Consider the following 13,804-nt stretch of genomic DNA (forward strand, 5'->3'; position numbering starts at 1 on the left):
ATATGGAAATTATCTGTACTATTTTCTCTCTTTTTTTTTAAGTCTATTAAAAAATGGAGGGGGTGGTATCCAGAATATAACTATGCCTAAAAAAAAATTTTTTTTTCTTATTTTAAAGTTCCTGTTTACGGAGCATTTACCATATGCTGGTCATTTACCATATGCTAAACCTCTGTATATGGATGATTTAATTTAATTTTTATAATTGTATATATATTAGGCATAATTAACCTGTTTTACAGAAGCTGATGAAAAAGGAAGAGGTAATATAAATGGTGGAGCCAGGATTGGAACCAGGGATGTTTCTGATCCCAGAATTCTAAGTGTGTGGAACTCACAGTATCCTGGCTTTTCTAGAAAATGTTCAGTTTTCATAGGACAGGCCTTCCAAAGAGAAACGGGGCCTAAATTATGGGGATTGCAGGCCATTTCCACATCTCACTTCAGTCATGATTATTTTAAAAGAACCCCAGTTCTAAGATCTGCAGGGGGTCAAAGTTCAACCAAGTACCTCATTTTACAAATGGGTAAATGGAGGATAGCCACAGCATTTGTCCCAAATCACACAGAAAAGGGCCAAGAACCCAGGTTCAGTCTGTATGATTACTTCTCTTTTTATTTCTCACAACTTCCTCTTTGTAGTCAAGAAGGGAAGTAGAAACTGACCTATCTGCCTTCCCCATTTCTCGGATGGGAAACTGCACTTCAACCCCACAAGTTGGTAACACGTTGCTCTCCAAGGACACAATGGCATGAGGGCTGGACCGGCAGAAGTGTCAGGACGCTTGTTCCCACCGACAAAACCCGTACTGTCAGCACATCCTTGTCAAGCACCTACTGAGTGCTGGGACGACAGACCGTGTGTCATGGCGGGGTGGGGAGGGGACGTTAGGCCTGCAGAGGATCAGAGCTCTTAGGAGGACAACTGCGGGAGGGCTGAGAATACAAGTAGGGGGAGGAGGGCGATGACAGCTCTAGGACAGAGGTCCCTTTCCGGGCGCGCCTTTGGAAACGAAGCGTCAAGCCGCACAACCGTCATTTTGGGGCCAAGGGCATCCCCAGGGGCCACCCTCAAACCCCGGCCCCCACCGTCACCCCCCACTGCCGCTTGGCCCTTTAAGGGCGGGGGACGCGCGCCGGCGTCACAAAGCGCCGCCACCTGGCGGGGTGGCAGAGAGGAGGCGGGGAAGTGGGAGGAGGAGGAGGGGGAGGAGGGAGAGGAGGGCGCCGGGGGGGAGGGAGGGGAGCGCGCACGCACGCGCGTCGCGTCGGGCCGCTCGCCGCCTAGAGCCGCCCTCAGCCAAGAGCCGCCCTCCCTCCCGACGCGCGCCCCTCCTCCCTCCCTCCTTCTCGGCTTCGTCGCTCCCGCGGCGCTAGGCGCTCTCGCTCTTCTCCTCCTCCTCCGCCGTCGCCCCTCCCCCCGCGCAGCCGCCGCCGCCGCAGCCGCGAGACCCCCGGGTGTCGCGCTTCCCCCGCCCTTCGGCCCCGCGCGCCCTTCGGCCCCGGCGGCCCCGGAGGAGAACAAGAGAGCGAGCGAGCGCGGCGCTCCCGGGCCATCCCGGCCCGGTCTCCTCACCGTCGCCGGCCTTTAGCCGCCTTCCTCCGCTTCCACCTCTTCTCCCCCCCCCCACCACCAAGTTGAGGCCCCCTCCGGGGGGGGGAGGCCCGAGACCCGGAGCGAATTTCTTTAACTCTCTCCACCCCTCCCCCCACCCCGGCCCGAGTGTGAGGAGAAGGGCCCGGCCCGGCCCGCGTCGTGTGTGAGGAGGAACCGGGCCGGCCCACGGGCCGTGTGGGGCCTGGTCCGGGCCGCCGGGTGTGTGAAGACAGGGGCCCGGAGCGGCCCGGCAGAGGGCGAGCGGAGGGGAGGGGCCTGGTCCGGCCCGGCTGGTGCGTGAGGACTGGGGCCCCGGCCCGGCGCCGCCGCCGCCGCGATGGCCCAGCAGCAGATGACCAGTTCGCAGAAGGCCCTGATGCTCGAGCTGAAATCCCTGCAGGAGGAACCGGTGGAGGGCTTCCGGATCACCCTGGTAGATGAATCCGACCTCTACAACTGGGAGGTTGCCATCTTCGGACCCCCTAACACGCTCTACGAGGGCGGCTACTTCAAGGTACCCCACCCCCTCTCAGACCAGGCTTCCCCCGGCGGAGGCCGCGGTTTTCGGCTGTTTTCCCCGCCGAGAGTGGGAGCGCGGGGGAGCGGTGGGGGCTCCTCACCTCGGCAGCCCCCTCCCCCCATCCGTGGAGGCAGGAAGGCCTCGCTTGCTCACCCGGTGCCTTTTCTTTGTCATGGGGGCGGGGGCGGGAGGCCAGCCTGCACCGGGAAATAGGAAAGCCTCTGTGGCTAGGGTAGTGGCTACCAGAGGAGGAGGGGGGAGGTCTTTGTTTTGTTTCCCCCGCCGAGGGTGCACGGAAAGAAAGGTGGTCAGTCCCCCACGGCCTCCCACCGGAACCATCTCGGCGCTGGCTGGAACTACCCCAGAGGGCAGAGTGACCTGCACTTATGGGATTGGACCTTTTTTGGGGGTGGGGGGGGTAGGAGGGTGGGGGGAGGGGTATCGGCCTGTCATTCCAGAGTCTGCCTACTGACCTGACATTTTGGGGATTTGAGGGCTTCTTGCTTATAGTGGTGGTTCCAACTTCGCATTCCAGTGGGTGGTAATGGAGAATAGGACCCTAGGGGTGGTAAACAAGGGCGCCTGCGTTTTCTTGCCATCAGCCACTTGAGGGAACTCGAATTTAGCCCTTTTCTGTCCTCATTTTCTATTTACTTTAGTGCTGTTTCCAAAATGCCCTTTGTCCTCACCCTGCCACCAACTTTACTGCACTCACCCCTGCCTTCCCTGGCCTCCCGTGTAGAAATATCCACTGAGGGCAGAACATGTTATGTAGGGAGATTGATAATTTCCCACTTCAGGGAGACAAAATTGAAACCTTTTGCTCAGATGGCTAACTCTAGCAAACGGGGAGGGGGGTGGTCTCACCGGTGAAAAGTATCTGCGGTGGGATGGTTTCACAAAGTAGGACCGCTCCTTAGCGACCGTAGATGTGCTTTCTATTGTTTTCGAGGATGTTAGAACAGTGGTTTTTATCATCCCTGAATCCAGTAGTTTTTTCAGTTCCCAAATAGATAGTTGGAGATATTGAGGGTCTTTTTGTTTTTATTTAACCATTTTTTTTTTAAGGGGAAAATCACAGATTGAAGGTCGAAGTTTTAAATGGTAGGGGACAGAGAGGAAATGAGTGCTTAGGAATTCTTTTAAATTATTTTTTTTAATTTCCAAAATTAAGTAAAATAGGTCTGTGAGTCAGTCTTAGTTTGTTTTGAAGGGAGGGGCTATCTTGGCATAAGTTTTAAATGAGTATCTTAGTCATGTAGTTACGTGTATTTTTAAGGACTGCCCAGTTACTTTAGTTTCTACTCTTCTAAAGGTAGAAGCCTTAGTTTCAGAGTTGAGATTGGGTCTGTTTTGTAGAAAATGTGAAGAATTGATTGGGGAATGTTTACTATACATGTCTGTGATAGTCACTTAATACCTGGTTAAAAGTATCCGTTTAGTGTTTAGAATACTGTATATACCAACCATACATTGTACTCTTAAGAGGAAAATACTTGGAAAATCTATTGGCTAACTTTAGTGAAATGAAGTTTAATTTCCAAAAAGTATCATTATTTGGGACAATCGCTTGTCAGGATAAATGGTTACTAACTAGAATTGTCTAACTCCTACGCAGTGCATTAAAAACAAAAAGCAACAAACAAAGGAAATAATGGGTTTAAAATGGTAACAGTTTTGCTGAGGTAACTGAGAACGGAGTGTGGCATAGGTAATATGGAAGGAGGATTCCTTGAAGCATGCACTGATTTAAATCAACTGCTTTTTAAATTCAGTCTTATTTAAAAAATTTCTTTTTGTTTTATGTTTTAGATGTATATATATTTTACTTTTGTGACATGTAAAAAATGTATGATAATTCTTAAACAGATTTAGTGTTTTAGTCTTATCTGAGAATTTTGTTCTCTTCTGCTTTTCTTTTTTCTTTATTAAATGGCTTTTTATTCCAAAGTCCATTATTGGAAAAGGCAAATTTATGGTCATGAGCAGTTAACACTGGTGACAGGTTTAAAACCATTGTTTTTTATTTCACTGCTTTTGTGAAACAAGGCTTTTAGTGTGTCCACTACAGCTGCAGTTAAAAGTTGGCACAGATCTTTCTCTACTACTATTCTCCCTGATCAAATGGTGGTTCTTAAACTTTTAATATAATTTATTTTCAAGTGAAACTATTTTCTTTATGGTATTATAGTTTCCAAAGGCAGTGGGCTGCCAGTCATTTTAAATTTTTCATAATTTAACTCCTTTACCTTTTACATATTAATAGACTTCTAACTGATCTTACTCACCATGAATTAGTTGACCCTAGTCTGTTTTAACTGTGGCATCTGTTGTAGTAGAGACTTGTGAGACCTGTATTTCACAAATTTGTTTTTTCAATGTATTTTTCAAATATCTTGAATCTGTGTGATTCTTAGCTTGGGTTGGGGATCGAGGGGAATATGGATGTATGGTGGGCAAAAGTAGTTTCTTGTGTTTGATTTTCTGTGTGTTATAAACTCTTCTTTGGCCTCATTATCTTTATGTCCAGTTTCTTTAATTTAAAAATTTTTTATTTTTATTATTTTTTTGGCCGTCCTGCGTGGCATGTGGGATCTTAGTTCTCCCACCAGGGATCAAACCCTGGTAACCCTGCTTTGGAAGCCAGGAGTTTCAGGGGAGTCCTTTGTCCAGTTTCTTGATCTCATTGATTCACAGTGAATTTCTTTGCTGCTTCAAACTTTTCCTCTGGGGTCAATCGTTGTAGAACACAAAGTAGGAGATAACTTAGAATACCCAGAACACTTCTGATCTTAATTTTGCTCTTGTGGAGCAAGTTGGAATTCTTTTATGTTACTGGAAGAGGAACTTGTTGATCATGTGAGCAATAGTAATGACTTTTAACAAATTTACCCCTTTTCTTTTAGAAACAACTATCTTTTCAAGTAACTCCTGATAATGACTCTAACTTAGTGTGGCGGCTTTTGTATAGAACCCCCTTGTAACTCCTGCATTATTTATATAAATACAAGATAGCAGTGAGTCTGAAGATCAGAGAGAGTGACTCTTTCATTATATGCATAACATTTAAGTGTTACAAAATGCTGAAAGTGTTGCAGGTTTTGTAGTTTTGATTTTATTCAGTAATGTATGGGAATGAAATACAGGTGTGTTCCATTTTTGGATAACTCCCAACAGATAAAATTTAGGAAGTATTTGTTATATTTTCAGAGTTTTCCTTAATAGGATATTCTTTATCAAATATAACACTTCATTTTATATTAAAGAAACTCTTCAATAGTAATTGTTTAAGATAAAGGACATACATTATTTTCATTTGTTCTGGAATCTGTTCTTCACGTGCCACCCTTCCCTGCCCCATAAAAACTTTTATGACTCTGAAATTTTTAATATATAGTTGAAACAATTTTTCTAAATAGCTTTGTCTTTTTGGCGTACGGATCCTTTTGAGAACTATTTATAAATTTTCTTCAAAAGACAATGAGAACACGCAAACTAGTTTGTATTGAGAAGGGTTAACTGAATCCTTGTTTTAAGAGATTTGGATTGTCAGCTTTAAAAACAAAATTAAACTCCTTTGACATTGTAAAATACTGCTTTTTTAAAAAAATTTTATGATAAGTCTTTCAGTTAGTTAAAATTTTCTTAGTTTAAAACTCTTTCTCAGTCACTTTAAGAACACCTCTTAGGACTTTTAGCTGTACCCTTTTCTGGAAGCTGAACTTGTCTTGAGTTCTGGGTGAACTAAGGGAATATTTTAAGTGGAAACATGGTTAATGTCTATTGATTTGGAACACTGAGTGCAGTTTTAGTCCCCAGCCTGCATCCCTGGCAAATGTATCATTCCAGTATTTCATAGATTATACTTTTACTATATTGATTCCAAGATGCTTATTTTTCTAGTTTCACATCTCAGATTTGGAATGAGTCCAGGAAGTCTTAGAATTGCCATCAGCTAGGTGGCACTTGTGACCTAGCTGTGAGAGACCCTTCTATTGAAATCATCTGATAAAAATTTTTTAAATGCCAGCATCAGTGTCTTAAATTTGATCAATAAGAATCATTTCTTTTTGAATGAAAGATTTGTTTCCGTAGTACTTTTTTGCTGCATGTTGATTCCTCTTTTTCAGAGATTTGTGTTAATAAACAATAATTATTGAACACACACCAAAGGCAAAGCACTATAGACGTGTCACTACCTTTCAGATAGGAAGAGTATTAGGATATTGATAACCTTAGAACTTTTATGAATAATCTTCATAAAAGTCTTTGTGCAGAAATGTGAGGGGTAGGTGTTACTGACAGAATTGTAATGGTAATTAAAATCAAAGTTTTAAGGCCAGTTAGTTCATTGGTCAACATAACCACAGTCTGTCATGATTAAATATTCTGCTCCATTTTTAAAACTTATTGATCCTAGGCTAAGTAAGGTTCCAGAAGAATCTGTTTGTTGGATACAGGTGAAATAAAAGAGGTTATCTAAGAAATTGGCCACCTCTGCTAACATAGTTTGGGAAAATAACAGGAAGAGTTATAAATTCAGGATTTAAGACAACAGAATTCCTTTCTTGCTGAAAGGTCATATTTAAACTTTTTAATTCTTTCATGTTCGTGAAATTCTTTTGGATGTTTCATCATATACAGCTACATATATATCTGAATAAGACTCAGCTGAACCTCTTTGAAAGTGTTTTGTCAGCACGGAATTAATTCATTTCAGCTTCGTTCAGTGAGAAATTATTATTGAGTTTATGCTTAAGTATCTTTAAATGAATTGATTCTGAAATTATGGGATGATAAATACTTAACTGAAGAGAAAATTTTAGTTTGGATTACTAAGGTTTGATTTTACATAAATTTGCCTCCATATAAGAATTGGAATATTCAGGGGGGAAAAAAAAGAATTGGAATATTAAGATTTGGGGATATGTATTTAACATAGAAAGTGAATATCCACTTTAAGCACCTTTGGTTGATTTGTTTTAATAGCAAATTAAATATCTTTTTGTTGCAACACAGTAAATTACTGTTATAAACTTACTGGCAGGGTAATTTAAAACATGCAAAACTCTGAATGTCATGTCTAATTGCAGATACACACTACTATCCTTATTACAGTAATGTAGATGTTAGTAGCTAATGTTTATTGAGTACTTACTATGTGCTATGTACTTTATATAGAATATTTCATACAATTCTCCTGTGAGGTGTGCTGCTATTACTCTCATGTATATAGAGAAACAGTCACAGAGCTTATTTAACTTGCTTGGGGTCCTCAGCTAGGAAGTTGTAATATCAAGATGGATTATCAGACTGCTTGATTCTAAAGCCTGTGTTATTCTCGGTGAGATCTTTTATTATTTTGGATGATGTTTGAAGGTACAGAAATGGAGCTTTAAGAAAATAAAATTTATGGACGGGACTTCCCTAGTGGTCCAGTGGTTAAGACTCTACTTTCTCTGCAGGAGGTTGCGGATTCGATCCTAGGTTGGGGATCTAAGATCCCACATGCTGCATGGTGTAGTCAAATAAATAAATAAATGAAATTTTTGGAACATTTGAAAAGGAACTTTTTATTTTAAATTGTACAAGTTTAAAGATCACAAGGGTAATTTGTTCCTTCAAATTTCAGGGAGATTATTACAACTTCTGCTTATAAATCTTAAATTGACTGAAGAATTGGATTTTGATGTTGTTCTTGGACCACTTGGATTAGAGAGTGACAAGTCATATTAGAGAAGGATTTTTTTTTTTAATTAGCAAATTGACTCCTTTGATAGCAACTTTTTCATTATGGGAAGAGTGGGATGTGCTAGAGTTCAGAATATAAATCTAAAAAAGCTACTTTTGGGATTAGAGATGATGGTAAACGTCTTTGAAGTCATACTGGATCATAGAGGAAGTTAAATTTCTTAATACAGTGTTGCTTTATGCTTTTAAAATAATGTCAGTACTTTTCCAAGTATATTTAAACATCATAGGAAACTTGAGCAGTGTAAAGTTGAGACCTTATTGTTTTTTCAGTTGAGTTTTAACTGGTATCCCTTATCTCTATTACAGCATCTTTATTTTTTTTTAATTATTGATATATGTAATAATTTGAATGAAGATTACACTGAGTGAAAAAGTCAGTCTCAAAGATTACATGGTCCCACTTGTTTAACATTCTTAAAATGTCAAAAGTATAAAGATTAAAACAAACCAGTGAATGCAGAGGGGTGGTGGGGGAGAGAGGAGGGGTTAGAGATGTTTGGGTTATGGGAAGCAGATGGATGTGACTATGAAGGAGGAGCATGAGATCTTTGTGGATGGAATAGTTCTATATCTTGTGTTGGTAGTTACACAGATCTATACAGACCATAAAATGATGCAGAACTGCACTCATATATTGTACCAGTGTCAAATTTCTAGTTCTAATATGGGGCTATAATTATGTAAGATGCAGCCATTGGGGGAAATTTAGTGAAAAACAGATTTCTGTGTACTATCTTTGCAAATATATGTTGTGAATCTGTATTCCAAAATAAAATGTTAAAAAATTAATCATCAGAGGAAGCCATATATTCATGCATTTTATAGCATCTTGAGATCATTGCCATAGTTTCAATCTATGTGTATTTGGATTTTTAGATTTCACAAAGAAAGTGACGGTGAAGTCCCTCAGTCCTGTCCGACTCTTTGAGACCCCATGGACTGTAGCCAACCAGTCTTCTCCATCCAGGGGATTCTCCAGGCCAGAATACTGGAGTGGGTTGCTGTTTCCTTCTCCAGAGGATCTTCCCGACCCGGGGATTGAACCTGGGTTTCCTGCATTGTAGGCAGACGCTTTACTGTCTAAGCACCAGGGAAGTCAGATTTCACAGTTATTTAGTTATATGCTTTGCTATATTTGCTGCATGGGCAGCTGATGCTTAATTTGAGGGATAAATCCCTTGAAATAATTTGGATTATGTGACTCACTAGTAGCATACATAGTAATTCAGATTATAAACATTGAATGTTTATTATCTCTTTGAAAATAACCATTTATAAGATAATATTGGCAAAGTCACAAAAAGTTGGACAATACTTAGTGATTCTTTATAGAAGAGTGATTTAAAGCTTAGAATACAGATTTTTAAGTTTACTGGAAATCATACTTCATATATATATATATGGTGAAACAAAAAAGTTTCATTATTGAAAAAATATCCTTCATATGATTTGAAACTTTTGAAATTGTTGGTAGAGGCACAGGTAGAATTTCTATAATAATACTTCATATTTGATTTTTTTAAAAAATGTTTTTAAAATATTTATTTTTGACTGTGCTGGCTCTTCATAGCTATGTGGGCTTTTCTCTAATTTTGTTACACAAACTTCTCACCATAGTGGTGTCTCTTGTTGAGCACATGCTCTCGGGTGCTCAGTCTTCAGGATTTGTGGCACATATGCCCCATATTGTGGATCCCAGACCCTGGAGCATAACACTCAACAGTTGTGGTACACAGGCTTAGTTGCCCTGTGGCATGCAGGATCTTCCCGGATTGGCGATCGACCCCATGTCCTGCATTGGCAGGGGTCCTGCATTGGCAAGCAGATTTTTTACTACTGAGCCATGAGGGAAGCCACACATTTGTTTTTGACTAAAATATAGTATTACTCAGATTATTTTCCTCCTTTACTGAGTTGAATCTGAATCACCTTTGGATGTTAAAAACAAGGTCCACAGGAAGCAAAAATTTGCCGCTAATAAGGACATTAAGAAGTTGTACAATAGATTCTGAGGGCAGTTCTCAAAAAAGAGTTTTGAACAGTGGCAGTCTAGCACTGTTGGAGTGGATATATAGCCAGCCTTCTGAGGTGTTTGCTTTGAAGGGAACAAAGCTCATTTGAGTCCTGTGGTAGTTGAGTTTAAAACAAACAAAAAACCTTATTACTTAAGGCTCATCTTGGTCTTGTCACATAACTGTTCTTTCTCCCACTGGCTAAATAGGGAGAGGAACAATATAAGCTAATCCTTCTGGAAAACTTCAGCGCTAAAATTAAAAAAAAAAGAAGGGAAAAACCACCAACAAGGTCCTACTGGATAATATAGGGAACTATTGAATGTACTGTAATAAGCCATAATGGAAAAGAATATGAAAAATAATATATATGCATATAACTGAGTCACTTAGCAGAAATTAGCACAACATTGTAAATCGACTGTACTTCATTAAAATTTAAAGAAAGGAAAAAAATATATAGTAACTGTCCTTAGGGTTTTTACCCTGAGTTCTTTCTCTTTGTTAATCATGTTTCAACGTTTAAGAATGAAGGAAAAATAGGTAGATAAAAAAAGAGACGTCTTAAACTGAAGATACGGAAATTCTGTAGAATTTAGATTGTATCTAAGGAATCTTATGTTAAAAGGGTTTTAAGGGGAGTACACTTCCTGAGTTTGGATTTGATGAGTTACCACTTTTTTTATATAACCATTTTTTATTGATAAATTGTTGAATAAGTAATGTACAGAGAGTTTCCTTAAATAAAAATGGTGTAAAACTGAAAGTGTAAGTGTTAAAACTGAAAAAGTTACTTCAGGTCATGTGTTATACTAAGAAAATAAGATTTTTAGCTTAAAAATTTTTTTTTCTATTGTGACCAAACCTAGTAGTGTGAGAGTCTAAATAAATTCTTAGATTATGGGCTTCTTAAGAAATGACTAGATCTTACTTCAGTCTTTGAAATTCCTTAGCATTTGGCATAGGACTTGAAAGAGTAATACTTAATCTTTTGGCAGAGGTCACATCTTTTGAGAAGGACGGTTGTCCCTCCACCCAGTTCTCCAGGCAGTTTCAAGAAATAACTGATACCTGAGTTTCTTCATAGATCTTAGGTGATTAGTCCCTTTTCTTGAATATAGTGGTTAGACTAGTGGGTCAGTATTTGGACTGTGTAGTTCCTCTAGTTTTGTGCTTTCCGTTTTTGGAGAACTTTTATTTTATTTGGGTTTTTCCCTCAATGACATTTTTCTGTAGTTGCTAGGTTGCCTCAGTTAAATCTAATGTTCTTAGTGACTGAAGGTTAGCTAAAAATTAATTAAGATTGAAATCTTGGTTATAGTAATATAGGAAATTAAGATCTTTGTAACGGGCTCCTTAAAAGAGGTTAAGAATTTTGGAGCAGTGATAACAAGAGGCATTGGGAAAACTGGCTAGAAATAGCAACTTTGACTTTTGTAGTCCCGTGAAGATAAGGATTGCTTAACTTCATTTGGAAATCTACTGAATAAAGCAAAATAATTAAATTCAGTTGTTTTAGCCTTTTTGAAAAATAGCTGAAGACATAGATCTTTTATTATTTTTTTGAATCATTTAAAAATTTTATTTATTATTTCCTTATTATTTTTTATATTTGGCTGCGCTGGGTCTTTGTTGCTTTGCTTGGGCTTTCTGTAATTGCAGTGATTGGGGACCACTCTTCATTGTGGTGCTCGGGCTTCTCATCGCCTTGGCTTCTCTTATGGAGCACAGGCTCTAGGCACTTGGGCTTCATTAGTTGCAGCACATGGGCTCAGTAGCTGTAGCGCATGGGCTTAGTTGCCCCATGGCATGTGGAGTTTTCCTAGACCAGGGATTGAACCCATGTCCCCTATATTGGCAGGCAGATAGTTTCTCCACCGTACCACCAGGGAAGTTCGACATAAGATCTTTTAAAAGCAGACTAGAAGTGCATTTTAGAAGTGCAGAATTTTTTATACAGTGGAGGATTTTTAAATATTGATTGTAAATGTTATGAATATTTTAATGGTTCTTGATACATTAAAGGAATCAGAATTATTAGAAAAGTACATTTTTATAGCTGTGCTTTGAAAATACACTGCATGTGTGCAATTTGTTAAAGAATAATTTTGATGACTTTTAGCCAAATATGTATGTGTTCTTATTTCTCCTATATCTATATCTATATAGTTCAGTCGCTCAGTTATGTCCAACTCTTTGTGACCCCATGGACTGTAGCATGCCAAGCTTCCCTGTCCATCACCAACTCCTGGAGCTTGCTCAAACTCATGTCCACCAAGTCAGTGATGCCATACAACCATCTCATCCTCTGTCATCCTCTTCTCCTCCTGCCTTCAATATATAGTCTAAGTATAAAATTAACACATCTTGATCATTCTATTTACATAAACACTTTAATTTTTAACAAGGTGGAGTAGGGAGGCAGCTGTTGCCAAGTTGTGTCCGACTCTTTGCGACCTTGTGAGCTGCAGCACGCCAGGCCTCCTGTCCCTCACAATCTCTTGGAGTTTGCCCAAATTCAGGTTAAATTTCTGTGTTGTGTCAATTGTAACAAACTCTCCTTGGTTGTTGTTCCACCTACCAAATATGTCCTAAAGATTTTTATGTCTATATTTTCTAATTAGCCCTCGCTTGAGTTTTTGCCTGGCTATTAACACATTTCCACCAGTATGTCCTTTTACACTAAACACTAAGCTGAACTCTACCTTTTTCCTTAATCCTGTTCTGTGTTCACTTTCCTGTGTATGGGACATTGTCTACCCAGTTGCATAAGCCTACATGCTAGAAATCAGTCCAGATGGTCTCTGCTCCCTCTTTCTGCATATTCAGTTATTTTTAGTATCTCATGTCTCAGGTTTTAGCCTCTAATCTTTATTTCTGCTCCCACCATATGAGTTCCCATTCAGTTGTCACTCCCCTGGACTGTGACAGTAGCCTCTTGACTCTGTTTTGTGGCCCTTCAATCTATAATGCCACCAGGGTAACCTGTCTAAAGCTCTAATCTGACCTGTCCCCACCAAGGAAAAAAAAAAGTTAGCAGTCCGTCTTCCATAAAATTAAAAATTATGGCATATAAGACTCTTCATGATCTGGTTGTTCCTTACTTTTCTGTGTTTTTTGTTCTTGCCCCATAGGTGGTCTTTGACAGTGCCATTTCTTAAGCTGTTACCTGTCTTTTTCATGTCTTCTCATGCCCTCTTTAGTCTTTGAACTCTAATTTATATCTTTAAGACCCAATTCACTATGAATGACCTCTTGGGTTCTCTCCCGTTAATTCCTACTCTTTCTAATTAGATTATTTTAAAGTAAATTCCAGACATGTCCTTTCACCCCTAAATACTGGAGTCCCTAAAAGATAAGGAATCTTTAAAAAAAAATATATTGTTCTAATACTTACTGAATAAATAATAATCCTTAATATTATCTGATATCCAGTGTTCATATTCTCCCAGTTTTGTCGTAGATATACTTGTAATTTCATTTGAATCAAGATCCCCAGTTGCTTTTGGTGATGTGCCTCTTAAGACTATAATTGATTTCTCTTCTTCCTTTAAGAAAAAAAAAAACTTTATTGAGATATAACATATACAATACAATTTATCCATTTAGATGTACAATGACTTTTAGTCATTGTACAACCATTACCACAATTTTAGAACATTTTCACTCCAAAATGAAACCCCATACCCATCAGCAGTCACTTCCCATTTCTCCCACACTCTAGGCAACTTGTCTACTTTTTGGGACTATAAATTTGGCTCTTCTGTAAATGTGTAGATTTGTATTTCATATAAATGTAATCATTTAATATATGGCCTTTCACTTAGCATGTTGTTTTCAAAGTTCATATATGTTGTGGCATGTATCACTTCATTCCTTTTCATTATTAAATAATCTTCCATTGTATGGACCTTTTATTTA

General features: G+C 39.6%; 1 protein-coding gene across 2 annotated transcripts in view; it reads left to right on the top strand.

The window, feature by feature from the left end:
- The first annotated feature begins 1,332 nt into the window (after positions 1-1,332).
- Positions 1,333-13,804, top strand: part of UBE2R2 (ubiquitin conjugating enzyme E2 R2) — a 98,709-nt gene continuing 86,237 nt past the window's right edge. Inside the window, exon 1 of one of the 2 annotated variants that reach the window (XM_088838064.1) lies at positions 1,333-2,111. In XM_088838064.1, coding sequence (XP_088694190.1) covers positions 1,935-2,111 — 177 coding nt within the window. In that variant the 5' untranslated portion in view covers positions 1,333-1,934. The remainder of the gene's footprint in view (positions 2,112-13,804) is intronic. The other variant, XM_055427303.2, reaches the window with a different exon arrangement.

This window comes from Moschus berezovskii, chromosome 7, assembly GCF_049115385.1.
Source record: "Moschus berezovskii isolate FMDL1 chromosome 7, NW_MosBer_1.0, whole genome shotgun sequence".
NCBI lineage: Eukaryota > Metazoa > Chordata > Mammalia > Artiodactyla > Moschidae > Moschus > Moschus berezovskii.